The sequence below is a fragment of the Leptinotarsa decemlineata genome, unplaced genomic scaffold, assembly GCF_025532065.1.
Source record: "Leptinotarsa decemlineata unplaced genomic scaffold, Ldec_3_MD MMD2_tig00001019_RagTag_RagTag, whole genome shotgun sequence".
Classification (NCBI taxonomy): domain Eukaryota; kingdom Metazoa; phylum Arthropoda; class Insecta; order Coleoptera; family Chrysomelidae; genus Leptinotarsa; species Leptinotarsa decemlineata.
In genome coordinates this window covers 4,104,739-4,119,980 of record NW_027412557.1, presented here as the reverse complement: position 1 = coordinate 4,119,980, position 15,242 = coordinate 4,104,739, and the positions used below count along the sequence as shown (strand labels likewise).

At 32.8% G+C, this 15,242-nt stretch overlaps 1 protein-coding gene across 1 annotated transcript in view; it reads right to left on the bottom strand.

Moving 5' to 3' along the window:
- Positions 1-2,628: 2,628 nt before the first annotated feature.
- LOC111513363 (uncharacterized) overlaps positions 2,629-15,242 on the bottom strand; it is a 203,706-nt gene continuing 191,092 nt past the window's right edge. The window contains exons 13-14 of the mRNA XM_074175350.1: positions 13,968-14,189; positions 2,629-10,858 (exon numbers count right to left, since the gene is read on the bottom strand). Of these exons, the coding sequence (XP_074031451.1) occupies positions 10,735-10,858; positions 13,968-14,189 (346 nt within the window). The 3' untranslated portion in view covers positions 2,629-10,734. The remainder of the gene's footprint in view (positions 10,859-13,967; positions 14,190-15,242) is intronic.

Here is a 15,242-nt window from a genome sequence, read left to right as displayed (position 1 = left end):
TTCATTTCTTTTCGACTTGAGTAAAGCATTTCAAACGTTAGTTCCAGGGAAATTTTTAAACGCTACCGAATAGTTGTGAATAAAATCACACAGTCACTTACAGGAAGAAAATATCACAATAGAGATGAGTGAACTGAAAAGGTTGGAAGTAGAAGATGAATAGAAACAAAAACAAACAGACCAAAAAATTATTGAGATAAGAGAACTTTCGTTTTGATTTTCCACACTGACTATCACCAATACGCATGGAAGATACAATACAAGGTAATACCATAATAATGAAAATTAAAAAACTAATAAATAGAGTTAATTGTATGATTTTCACTATAAAGGGGTATTTTTGTAAAATCCGTTATGGTGAAAATCAAGCATGAGTTTATGCTTGAGGAAGCTACTGTATAGCGAAACACGTGTCACGGTTTTTGTAAAACCCTTTATAGTGAAATTCATGCAATGAACTGTATTAATTAGTTTTTCAATAGGGATTTTCATCAAGTATCGGCCAGTTCTATTCAATTAATAAAAATTAGATAAAAATGAAAATAAACTCACCAAAAAGGCATATATTATGCAGATAGAAGACTGATTTCATGATGAATGAAGAAACGCAGAGTAGAGAAAATGGAGGAAACTTACACTGGAAGATTTGAGAGCATAGCTCCGTTTGCATTATTCAACTTAACAGAAATGTATGAGCAGTAAACTGATCAGGCAGTGTTGGAATATTGCGCATTCATATTTAACATGTGATATGCATTGGTATAAGTAATTTTGAACACATTAATTTCATCTGTTAACATATCTAGCTTCTCATAGAATTCTATCCAATGCAATCACAAAAATAAAATCTTAGACATAAATATGACTGCTGAAATCTTAAAAACAACTGATTTGGCAGAAATTTAGTCATTATTTAACTATCTTGCTATGGTACCTAATTTTATTATTCTAATTTATCCTAGTTATTTACAAAATTGTGTTATCAGTCATTGTACATCGTACAGTGCCTAAAAGTTGAGAGATTTATTCAACGCAATGACTGTAATTTCATTTGATATTTTCAAAATGAATTTTCAGTGAATACAAATAATTTCGGAAAATTTGACAAAATATTCATTGAGGAAATATATTTGTAATAATAAAAAAAATCTAATTTTCATATACTGGATATTGATTATCATTTTTACTTGATGTTTGACACTCGAGGAAAATACCTTTTCAATGAAAATGAATCCAAACAAGAATTGAAATTTTTGGTTTGAATCATTTTCTTTCTGAAATCACACATATTTACTCATTCTCTCAGGAAGTATATATCCGATTATGTAGTGAACTTGAAAAAATAAAGAAAAAAGACTTTTGATGATTCCATTCTTATTTTGAGAGAAGCCGACATAAAATTTTATTTTTTCTAATTGGGGCATAAACTAATCAGAACTTCAAACTTTAGAAACGAACTTTTACAAATTAATCAAAATAGAAATATAATAAAAAAAGTTACATGAGTTTACCTACCAACTAATTACCAATTTCATTATTAAAACACTGATTTAGCAAAGAGAAAGTCTATTTGGTCACTCAGTGAATTTTCCGAAATCTCAAATCTGTTGATTTCCAAACATTTCAAAAGATTGAGTTTCAAACCTTTCTCTTCCAAATGCAACAAATCATGGTATTGATTGAACTCATACCTCTCTACTGAAATGTCGTTTGCAAATGAAGGGTACAGGGGAAGAAGGCCGTTAGTCATGAGTTGCAAAGTTTGCAGGAGAGCGTTTTCAAGTGTTTGGGCTCGAATTTTGTGCTTAGTTATGCATTCTGCTACGAGCTTTTTTTGAGCATGATTCATTATTGTTTTGTAATGGATTGCCTGCAAGTAAAAAAGCTGCTTGACGAAAGTTTTTTTTTAATAAAGTGTTTTTCATATTCGTGTAGGAATAAAAAAAGCAAGAAGGTGTTATGTCAATATAATATATTCCAGAGAATATAACGAAATATTCAAGTTTGGAAACTGAAAATGCAATGATGAATAAAAACATAAGAGATTACCACTGAGAGTGTTGGAATATATAGTTATAATCATGATTAGGATCTATTAGTTTTTGTTTTCTTCGGAAGAGATTGGTGTCCACCGGAATCCTGCTTTTTCGGTTTATTTGGCGGTAGTTGTGACTTTCCTTTCTTGTCTACATGAGGCAGGCTGCTATAATACTTATCAGCTGCAGCATTCTGGCAAAACTTTTCAAGACTTTGAAGGTTACTGTATTCTACAGTAGATATTCCACTAAAAATTATCATGATTGTGATCCTACATACCTTCCTGTGCTACACTAGGTAATTCGAATTCATTTTCCATTCTGTTTGTTCTTCAATATTTCTTCCATTTCTTTGGGTCAATCAAAACTACAGATTCCCATGCGCCATACCAGGAAGAAATCAGAATGGTACGTATCCATTTGCCTTTTGATTTTCATGGAATTATTTTCCAGCAGCTTGACTGCATTAACCTTTTTCGATTATATATATATATATATATATATATATATATATATATATATATATATATATATATATATATATATATATATATATATATATTTAGAGTTAAAAGATAGTCTTTGCTGACTAGTGAAAACAAAACTTAGGAACTATCTTTGGGTTCTCAGCAGAACGGAAGTGTACTCTTATAACACAAGTTATTCCAATATTTCGATAAAGTTTATTTTCATTATAAAGGAAGAGCTACAAAAAGTGATACAAAAATATACATTTTGTCACAAAAAGGCTCAACTTACTGTTCGACACGGCCATCCTCACTAACAGTAAGATGAGGCACCCAAAGATAGTTCCTTAGTTTTATATATGATGAAATAATATTTCCAAGAAATGATAGTAATCTTCATAGGACGTTGAAATTCTTAGACGTTGCTCACAGAATAAATAAAAATTTGAGAAGATTCATTGAAAATAATGAATAATGTTGGATAGATCGGGAGTGTATAAGTTGCCCAAAACATTATATCGGCCAAACGGGAAGAACCTTTCCACAAAAATGAAAGAAACAGAAGATCAATTTTACATTTGCAAACCATTTCATGATAGAGGGGCATGAGTTAAATCACGACTGTGGCGTGTTATATTTGGAAGGAAAAGGTTTGAAACTCAATCTTTTGAAACGCTTGGAAATCAATATAATTAGAACTTCAAAATATTTACTGAATGAACAAATAAGAAAGAATGATTTCCTTTTGTTGAATCTGTTTCCTAATGTTGAAATTGGTAATAAGCTGATATATGTAAATTCATGATACTTGTGTATAAACTCTCATAAGTATACATAAACTTAGGTAGAATTAATGATCATTCTATAGGTAGAAAGTCATATTATTGAAATTATTTATCTAAATAAAGCACCAATTAGAAAGATTTCAGTTAGTATGAATACTACTGAAAAAGCTATTTTATAGTGAAATACATGTTGCGGTTTTGTGAATTGATTGACGAAAATTTCATAGTCAAGTGTTACTTGGATTCCCTAGATGGCGTTTTACAAGGAGAGATATCCAAATCACATCAGTTTTTGTTTTTGTTAATATTTGAGTGAAATTATCACAGTGGAAATACATACAATACATCTCCAGTCAACAAAATCATCTCTATATGATTTTCTCAAAAAATAAATGAAACAATTTGATATAACCCAACTATACTTAGATTTGAATATATTTTGAATATTTTCTACTTCTTTGGAACTTTTACTACTCTCAATGAATAGTTTTATTTCTTCTCAAGGTCACGAGAAGTCCGATATCTCTCTCCAATATGAAATTACTTTTCTTCTACTAAAAAAATGTGAAAACATTGATTCCGGATTCAGGTTTCGACTTCTTTTTCAATATTGAATAACGTCATTTCGTCAACATGGTTGGTGGAACGTAAATGTCGTACATATAACTATTTCATCATTTCTGTATTCACCGAAACTGGAAAAATCACTTGATCAGTGACTTCTGATATCACATCTCTTGAGATTGGAACAATGAAACAAATTCATATAACTTAATAGCTACTGAAAAATGAAGGTTCAAAATAAACTTTCGGAATTTGGGATTATGCGCTGAATAATTTTCTCAACTAACATATAGAATTCAAATGAATATATACATGACATTTCATCCTATTCAAGAGATTATATATCGTCACACGCTCCAAATCTCACTCTGAATCGTTACGTACTCTGAATGTCTGAAATTCAGTAAATTGCGAGCTCAATTACATATTTCTATATAAACTTTTCAAATACTCAACAAGTTATCTGAGACTACAATTCACCACTTGAAGGATATTTGGAACTTCAATCAGTGATACACTTGCTCAGTTTTTCATGATTGAATGAAAGTTGCACTATTTTTTCTAAGGCAGAAAGTAGTTTTTCATATTTTTTTGGGTCGTGTTTCAGAGGCCTACATTTAATTCATTAACTGATTTTTCAGAATCCCATTTACTCATGGCTGACAATATTCCATATCAACTTTCATGCAGCATTTGAATGTTCTTCAATGCAAGGTAGTTTTACAGGATTTGTTATGAATAATTGATCAAAAACGCTCGATTTCAAAAGTATGCCTACACTTTTTTTACGTAAGTTAGGTTATGTCTAAAGTGAGTTGGTCTATTCGACCCTCCACCGCAACCCGCGAGGGTTTATTGTAACTCTTACCTATTCACACTCGACCAAATAAACCCAGCTTCTTAACGAAGCCGATTAGTTTGTGTGGTGAGTGGTCTTTCAGGTCTGATAGTAAGAGTACGGCTCTACCGAATTCTAAAAACCTGATTCAGTCCCCAGCGGGGCAGGCACAAAGTATATGCTCTGCTGTTTCATCATTTCCCAAACAGACGTGACACACATATTCTTCCAAGCAATTTAGACGCCGCATGACTGTCCGAGAATATTTTTATCGACTTGTGTATGAGGTTGGATTCTTCCAATATCTCTGCACATAATTCAATAGCGTAAAGTTCCGCTTGATATACAGTAGCATAGGTTCCTAGGCAGGTAGATATCTCTGTCTTGGATCTGCGACTAAAACACCTGCACCAGAACCGAAAGGTGTTTTTGATCCATCTGTGAACCAACAACTATCTGCTCTCAATATTTCCTTCTCCCAGAGGATCCAGTTTTCTCTACTCGGGAACAGTACTTTATAAGGCAGTTCGTAGTTGACAGTTGGAGGCAAAAAGCCAGAGGTCATTTTCAGAATGCTGTGACTTCCAGTGTCAATCAACAGTCTGTTGCATTCTTCATTGAATGGATTTGTGCAATTGGCAATGTGCACAAGTCTGTATGCAGTCCATCTAGCCTCTCTCTCCAGAAAAATGTGTAGAGGAGGTAGATCTAGAAGGATCTCCATGGCCGCTGACGGTGTGGTACTGATGGCACCACTGATCGCCAGACAAGACTGTTTCTGTAAGCCAGAGAGCTTCGCCTGGGCTTACAGAACAGTTACCAAACCTGAAAATTAATGAACCGAAAATGAATATGAGACTCAAAAATACAAATTTGGGCTCAGTTTTCTGTAAAAAAAATGAAATAACATCCTCAGCAGCCTCTTTAGTTTTGTAAACCCTTCTACATTTGTGACATAGTCGCACTATGGCGATAACAATAAAGACGAGAGAAATGAATTCCGCAATAATTGCTGAAATCAATTCTAATTCAAAAACTGCGACAACAGTCAGTCCAGAAACTGTTTTCTTGTTAGTTGTTGATACAATTTTTTGCCAGAATATATTCCCAGAGATAAATGGATCAGATGGAAAATCAACATGAAGTCAAGTAGTTCAACTCAGGTGTTCTTGTGTACGGAATGAGTTTTTTCCAAGGACAAAACCAAAGCACTGCAGGAAATCCTCAAGGCGTTTATTTCACATAAACAAAGTTCTCCAAATGGAAGAGTTTTTAAACAGTAAAGTTTGAGATATACTGATTTGAATCTCAAAACGATGAGCAGCCACTGGTATGTCGCGTATTTCTGATATGCACCTATAGCTTATGGTGGAATAAAATGTGCCAAGTCACTTGACCACTTTCCGTGAAAGTATCTATAGAAGAGAGACCAATCTTCAACCTTTCTTCGATGTTCCAGATTACTGAGATTAATCCAATTGAGAAGGCTCCCAAATTCAAATATGGAAGGTTATACAGTCAAACTATGACTGGTTCCGCCAGAATTGCCAGAATACTTATTGGAATCATATCCTAGAAACAAACAACCCATTTGATACCTCCCACAATAATCTTGATGATATCTTTGAGGAATCATTTCCATATCAGAAAATTAAAATAAAGCAAAAGAAGCAATGACTAAAGGATAAAAAATTTCCTCTATAAATTTGCGATCCCTAAACTATATAGGTAAATTTAACAACGATGAGTTATTACTTGGATACATTAATCATTACCGAAGAATCTATAGGAAAGTTTTCAAATATGTTAAAAGTAACTAATAACACATTTAAAGTAATTGTAAATGAACTTAGAGGTAAGGAAAGTAACTCTCAGGTGAGTAATTGAGTATCTGCAGATGATCTGAATCAATTGTACTGTACGATAGCTAAAAAACTGACAAATATTACCGTAATTCCATACGATTCTCTCATAATCCTAAAAAACACATTTATCAACGGTAAATTTACTTTATATCCAAAGGGTGTCAGAGAATTGAAAGACACGATAGAAACCATTTAGAACATAAAAACTTCTGAACGAAGATTATAACCATATTAACAATCGTGATTTAGCTGGTAACACTGTTTTGTGATTTATCCAAAGCATTCGATCGTGTGTCATGGAATACTGCTTAAAAAATTGTATCATTATGGCACTCAAGTGTATCTAGTATTAACATTGGAGTTCCTGAGGGGTCTATTCTTGGCCCCATTATCTTTCTTTTGTATGTAAATGATCTGACATAGTCAAATACAAAGGGAAAGTTCACGTTATTGGCAGATGATACCATAATACTTTGGCACAGTAAAAATATCTGAAATCTCCACAAGGTTTTATCTTTAGATATCAGGATTATCAAAGACTGGTGCGATGCTGATCTCTTTTCTTTAAATATCAACAAAACTAATTTGATATCTTTTAGGGTTTTGTTGATAACTTTCCAATCACTATAAATGAAAGTGTTATCGAGAATAAATTAAGCACCAAATTCCTGGGTATTATCATAGATAATGACTTGAGATTTAAAGACCACATCAGAATAATCATTAAAAAACTTTCTTCGGATTGTTATGCGGTAAGAATGAGTTCTAGAAAATTGGGATCTTCTGGAGCTGAATCTGTTTAATATTCACTAGTAGACTCATACTTGACATATGGAATTCAATTCTGTAGGCCAAAGATTCCAGTTCCACCTTTCGTTACCCTGATATTGCATGCATGAAAATATGTATTCACACATATATACACGTACATGTAACAATTGCCCTAATTTGAGGTGAATTTTTGACGGAATTGGACTTGATGAAAATCCATAACGTATTCAAGTTACACTTTGTGAGATTTTCACTGGACAATTGGAAAAATACGCAACTCGTATTTTGGTATACAATAGCTTCCCCAAGGAGAGTTCATACACGTAACAGTATGAACACGCCTGAAAAAGCTGTTGTACAGCAAAAGAACTGTTGCGCTGTCCAGTGAAAATTTCACAATTAAGTATTACTTGAATAAAGAAACATCGATTCGAAAAATGAGCTTACACACCTTTTCAAATAAATCGGTTGTCTCTAATTAACATAACTATTACATTCAGATAAGTGATATCAGGGTAAAGATCAGGCAAATTGCCAATTGAAGCATATCACCAAGCAGTGCTGCCGCAACGTCAACTCAAAAAGTACCGAAATTTACAAGAAAATAGTACCCAAAATGTACTGCGCAAGACTAGGCATGGCACATGCGCATAAGTCAATTCAGACCAAATGCCAGTAATGCCAAACGTGTAATAATGTTATCCATTTAAATTCGGAAAATATATGGAGTAAACAATTTGCTGGAAACTAAGAAATGTTCCTTAAGAGAAAGATCATAATCAGAACATTTGATAAAAAGGTGTCTTTTTCCTTCTTCAAATTGCTCTTTCACGGTTGCAAATGTGTTTTGTTTTAATTAGGTTTCTGTCGCAATAGAATGAACAATACTAAAGACGTTTTCAAGTAGCTAGATTCAAGAATTTATTTTTACCTGGCCATATTCCTATTTATTTTGACAAAACAATAAAACCAATTTCTCAAGGTGAGGTGTGAGGTTAGAAGTTGAAACTGCTGTTCTGCTGACTGACTGACAGATGACAGAACCACAGTTCACAGGCACAATGCAGAACACAGGATTAAATAATGCAGAGTTATGATGATAGCTCGCAATTTTGACACAAGTACGGTATTTGCTGATCTGGAACTTGAAACACGGAATTGCATTGTTGCCACACATATTGTTATTTTTTACTGTACTCGATGGGAGTCAATGTGAAAATGTAAAAAATTGGGATTATAGTAAATAGTACCGAATAGTCTACATATTGATCCGGGTAGTATCTTCGTATCAAAATCATGGAATAGTATCGAATGCGGTACAATAGTACCTTAACGGCAGCACTGTCACCAAGTCAGTAGTGTCTCACTTAGGTCTCTTTATCAAGCTCTCGGATATCCTAGTTTTAATAACTATATTTTATACACAACATGCCTGTTTGTAAAGAAAAGCTATCGACATACTTAAAAACGGAAACATTTCCAAAATAGAAGAAAACATAGAAAATCAATCAAGATATGTTACTCGTCCTAACTGAAATTCAATATCATAATTGCATTTGCACTGCACTGATGCAAGGTAATACTACGCAACCGGTCTGAAGATGATCTACTCAACTGATTTCAACATGATCCTGCTGCTGTCGGTTATAATTCAATATCCAGTGTGGCATTAATCGAGGAAGTGGTTGTTTTCGTGCAGGCATTTTCCAGAACTTACTGTGTAAGTAAGTTGAAAGAGATCAATATTTTGAGATTTTATTTCGAAACGTTAATTTTTTTATGAATATCATAGTTATTGAAGAAACCATTAAAACAATCCTTGAAAGATTTACTCAGGAAAAGATTCCCATTACTTATTTTGGCGAAACTCACCTAAAATAAGCGACAATCAACTATTTCGAAAACAGAAGAAATAAACTTGATCACAAAAGATCCATTCAATGCATTCAAACATTTTGCAGACCAGAGCTTGTCATTGTTTGGCATGGTTGTAATAAAAATAAAAAAGTGTTGCTATTCTTCAACAGTGATTCAGCTATCTCATTACCTATGATTTTTAGTGACCTGGCATCCTCATCAACGAATTTCATCAGTTCGGACTTCTATTGTCTAAAATGACTCTACTTTGATTCGAAATCTATGAAAGAACAAATATAATTACAATGAATCATCACCCGAATACGATTGTGGGTACTACCAGTCGAAACAATCGAAACTCTGTAGTCATTTTCATTTTGTATCTTGATTATTTTATTGTATTTTCGTTTCAGGTTTCATCATATGAATATTACTGACATTTTATCTCAACACCAAACCGTTATTTCAACACCTCGACACGTGTTTCGATCACTAAGTGATCATCTTCAAGAGGAAGATTAAACTTCCTCTGTCATAGATTTCGATCATATTATACAATGAAAGTAAGAACCATAAAACCATAAAACTTTGTCAACCACTTCCAAACAAAACCACATCAATGTCACATGATTTCTCCTCACTAGTTGTTAGACACCTACGTATATAAGTAACTGTTGAGCTTTTAGTACGTTTCTGATAGTGAAGCTTTATTCTTAAGAAACATTATATGTTTATGATAGAGAATTATACATGTTAATTAACTGGAAATTCAGAAACTATCTGGATTATAACGTTCCCAAGCGTCTTCCACGATCTTTGTTGCAGCGACTTCTGACAACCATAATATATTTAGAAGCATTCATACAGTGCATATACATAGGTTCTGCTTCAAATGTTTTTGATTGTTTTTTGCACTAACCAATCTACATATTCGACGGATCCGTTTTTTTAACACCTTGACACGCGTTTCGATCACCAAGTGATCATCTTCAAGAGGACGATCAAAGTTTGATCTTCCTCTTGAAGATCTTGGGAAAAAACTCCCGCAATATTCATCGGATGTCAAATATCTAGGCTTCCATACAGAAACGAACATTCAGTGAGCAGATTAACTTTCTACGTGCTTCAGCCTCCTGAGTTTCCAATGGATTAGAACAATCCATATGTGGTAGGGGTACATTGAGATAATTTCAGACATGAATGCGATCAGACAATTAAGAATATTCCTTGCTTATTGAATTCAATATTCAAATTTTGCCACGACCATCGAAATCCTTCAAGTGGTAATATGCAATCTGTTTCTCCTATAATTAGAAATTATGAAAGCACTACTTTTGGTAACTATATGCCCTAATGATTCATTCCTATTCTGTAAATCACAACTCTAAGAAATTCGCTTAAAAGTTAGTTATTGGTCCAAGTCTAAAAAATACGAAATGTATAAAAAATCCAATGTTTACTAATCATAACTCTGTACGATGAAGACAGCTTTATACGTCAGACTGTCGTAACTCTGTCCACTTCTACGTACCGTACAGAATTGTCGCTGTGTCAGCTGAGAAAACCTTTCTCATCGATGATGGCAGTGTCGGAAGACAAGCTTTTGAGTCTTGTTTGGAGTATCGATCTTGGCCTCCTTCGGCAATTCTTCCATAGAATGAGAATCGTCAAAAAACTGAAAAAGAATATTCATTATCACGAGTGTTGAATGAACTGATTTATTGGAGAACAATTGAGTACATAGTAGTTGAGAGCAGTAGTATTAGTAGCAGAATAATAACAAATTCATTTTCCAAGGAACGTTCGACCACAGAGAAAGAGAGTGGTTAATTATATTACTCATTATTTTGAAAGAAGAGAACACACATCAGTTACTTTATATAACTTGAAGCATGAAGCATTCTTCAGGGTTTGAAACTTGAAGTCTGTGAAATAATAGATATTTTAGTATCTCTCTTCAATCCTCATATATAGTTAATTGAAAACAATGAGGATTCATAAGATATTGAACAAAGTTGGAGTTTTCCAGGGGTTCGTTTCATTTATAATATATCTGAACGATCTTTTTATTTGCTAATAATAAAACTCTTATTGAATTCATTATAATTTCACGGATTGATTTATGGAATGAAATGAATTTGGCAGAAAAGAAAGTGGAAAGTGTAGTTTTTACAGAAAAAATAGCTCTAATACAAAATATATGGCACGACCAAATCCAGAGATGAGTCGATGAGAAATATAGAATTGTTACGAAACCATACTCGGCAACACATTTGGAAAAACGTTCGTGAGAGGACCGTCTGATAAAAAGATTGAAAAACTGCTTCAACTGAACAAGAATTGGTCCAGAATAATTACAAGGATACCTACTGGACACTGTCTACTTACAGGACACCAGAATAATTATTCTTCATTTGGAGAATTATCTAAATTTGAATTTGGAATTTTGATTTTTGGTCTATTCAAAGCTATTATTGTAGTTTCAAATTTTGGGAATAATCAGCTGTTTGTTTTGTCAGATCGTGAGATCTTTTTTCCTTATTGTTATATTTTTATTTTCAAAAAAAAGCTTTCATTCATTTCGTTTCTTCTTTCTCAGGTTTTTGATGTAAGGGACAATTATTTCAAACTCTTGGTGTAGTTAACCTGAGTCACTTTAAATGAAGGCATTTTTTGTTTCCTCCTGAAAGACAATATCAATCATTATTTCCTTCTATTTTTCGGTTTAGTTACAATTATTTTGCAATTTCAAATTTAGTGTATTCTCTATAAATTGCCAAATCGACATCTTGAAAACAGACGATATTCACAAAGCTAAGAATTCGAATACTTTATGCGGACGAAACGGACTGGTTTAAGTTTGACGATAGTCATGTCACGAAGTGTTCTGGCGATGTATTGAATCTATTGGAGCCTTTGGAGACAACCTACATTTTATTTTATGAGAGAGAGGACACTGGCAAAATCTTCAGATGATGTGGTGCTGCAGGTTTTTCCGGGTTTTTTTGCAGCTGAAAAAGCAAATGCGCCACTGGAATTAATGAAGTCGCTTCGGAGCGCCAAATAATTTTTATTGTTGTTTTTATTTTTATCGTTGTTTCACAAAAAAATTTAATAATCCTTAATGCTTCAATATATTCTGTAATGAATTTGTTAGACTTCCAATGAATATTATATCAGCTGTATGTTGAAAAAATGCAAAAAAGTTTTGACAGCTAATCATCTGATCAGCTTTCACAAGCGTGGTTTCGATTCCATTTGAATGTTATTTAAATATACATAATAAGTGTCTTTCATTATTGAACTTTTATGCTTTCAACAATTATGAGATATACATTTTTATATATGTATGAATTATTTTATTGTTATTCATGATCATCTGAAAGACAACTAATCTGAACTGAACTGTCTAAGTCTAACAAATGTTCATCAAATTGAATTTTTCATATTTATTCAATATTTTAGATGAGGATAGTATTATACCATTTTTTCGCCATAAACTGAACTATATTTGACTCCAATTTCATTTCTTTATTCAAATATGTAGTTGAGTGACCAATTTGCGAAATAAGATTCCAATGCATCAATTTATTTCAAAAAGAATGAACAGACATAGACAGTAGTTGATTGTCTTTTCTTATACTATTTGTTGTTTTCCAGTTATAAAATTCATTGACACATTTTTTCATTCGTTTCGTAATATATTCAATTAATAAAAGAAGTTTTTGTACAATGATATAAAACTGAAAAAAACGAGTTTTTGTTATTTTAAAGACACAACATTCAGTAACTACTGTAACGATATTATAAATCAAATGGAGTATGAACTATGTTGAACTTTGAAGTTTTCCGATATCAAAACTACTCAGCTGTTTTCCAGATACACCAGTGTCGCAATCAATAATGAAAACATTTCAAATTAGTTCTGGCAATATTATAGAAATTTATTTATCGAGAAAATATTGAGAAAAAATAGAATAGAAAAGATACACTATGTGGATTACATATGTATATTTATAATTCTACTAAGACTTTATTGTTGTTCACATAACTATGGAAATCAATACTAGATTCCATACATATGTTCAAATATTCAAATTTGAAATTTCTATAAAAATATTTCGATGAAACGGTAGGTAATACAACAGAACTTATGCATTTCTGATTTCATTGGCGAAATAAACAATTGAAAACAATACTATACTGTTAATATTCCCAGACACATTTTCCCAGGTGTTGTAAATATCACTCAACCAGTAGAGGGTTTCAGCAATATCAAACGTTTGAAAGTTAATCATTCAGAATTTCTCTATAAACAAATAAAACTGAATAATTCAATATGTCCATTAGTATCAAATGTCCTAGGCTGAGCTTTCTATACATTTTGAAATGTTATTTATTCAAATGGAAATGAATGTATTGAAAAGGAAATGCTGGATTCAGCACATTTCCAAATTCCATTTTGAAAATCGTAAAATTATTAATCAATTGAGCATAAGAGGTATTGAATGAAAACATCAGATGGTGTTCGACTGTTTTACTTGTTACGAAAATTTACCAACTGATCTTCAGCACCACTTTTGTCAATTATTTTTGAATATTATTTATTATTTGTCGAAGGATTTTCAAATGCTTGTACGTTAATTGTAAATTGAATTGTAATTATGGTGGAACCAAAAAAATCTGCCTGAAAATTTATATCATCCAACGAGATTTGCAAAGGCTTCTATGAGCTATAACTACCCAAAATGAGTGTGAGTTTTTGTTTATATGAATTCGATTACCTTGATATGATGACTCCAAGAGCACCGAGGAAGAGATAAATAGGCGGAAGCTGGAGAAGCAGAGAGCAATGCGTGAGAGCTTCATCGATGCCAGAAGGACAATCTTCCACTCCATCACACCACACAGTTGCGTTGATACATGCATCTAGCTCTGGGCAACGATATTGACATTCATCTGGTGCCATCATGAAGAGACCCAATCCATTTGGAGGGATATCGCGCCTAGAAAATGAAAAAAGTGTGAAATGGTCTAATAGTTCCTCATAATAACATATGAGAACTATTTGTTGCCCCAATTATGAAAGGATATTTCTGGAACGTTTGGAATGCACTTCTCACAAGTAATTACACATTACATTTTTCTCAATTCCAAAAATTGAAAGGGACTCACTCATAATAAATTTTTTCTGTTGTGAATACTTCTACTGAAATTTCATTACGTTTTTATACAGGGTCGCTGATATGTATAGAAACGGTCGATTATCCCTTTTTGGTTTCAAACCAAATTCTGAATTATAAAACATAAGACCTACAATTGATTTGAGAAATTCTGTCTTGAGCCAGTTTTTTATAGTTTGGTTCTCGAGAGGAACAGCAAAGTCGAAGTGTGTCTTCTAGGTGGGCATCCTTTAATCTCGAACGATATTTCTTTATCAAAAAAAATCATCGTTGAGAAAGAGGTTTCACATACGTATGTCGAGCCAAACGTAGTGGCCAAATTTATAGCTAGTCTCTTGCAATTTTCATATTTTTCTGGGACATGTTTGGCCCAAAATTCTTCATTGGATATCGTTTTATAGAGATACCTTCAATAGATTAAACAACTTGGAGGCCAAATCTGTCCATTCTGCTGCTACATCAACTTCAAATGGCGATTTAAGAAATGGAGATAGCTTTCCCATCGCTGCAAATTTTCGGAATCTTGCAGCAAATTCGTTCCTAAGAACGGCCAGAAATTTTATAAACACCGCAAAGTCTTTTTTAGAGTTCCTTTTATATTCAAGAATTTTCTGAAAATGATTAAATTCTTGTCTTGCAATATCTATTTCAAAGATATCCAGTTTACATATGTGATACAAAGCAGACACGCTTTGTATCAGATCACACATTAATTTTCCATTTCCCTGTAATTCTGTGTTGAGCGCATTTGAATATTTCGAAATATCTTTTAGAAAAACTACGACAAACATTATACGCTTGTGTTTTATGAACTTAAAAGTCCTTTTTGGCTCCCTCCATATCTAAGTTATAGTTAGTAGTAAGTATAAGTTATAT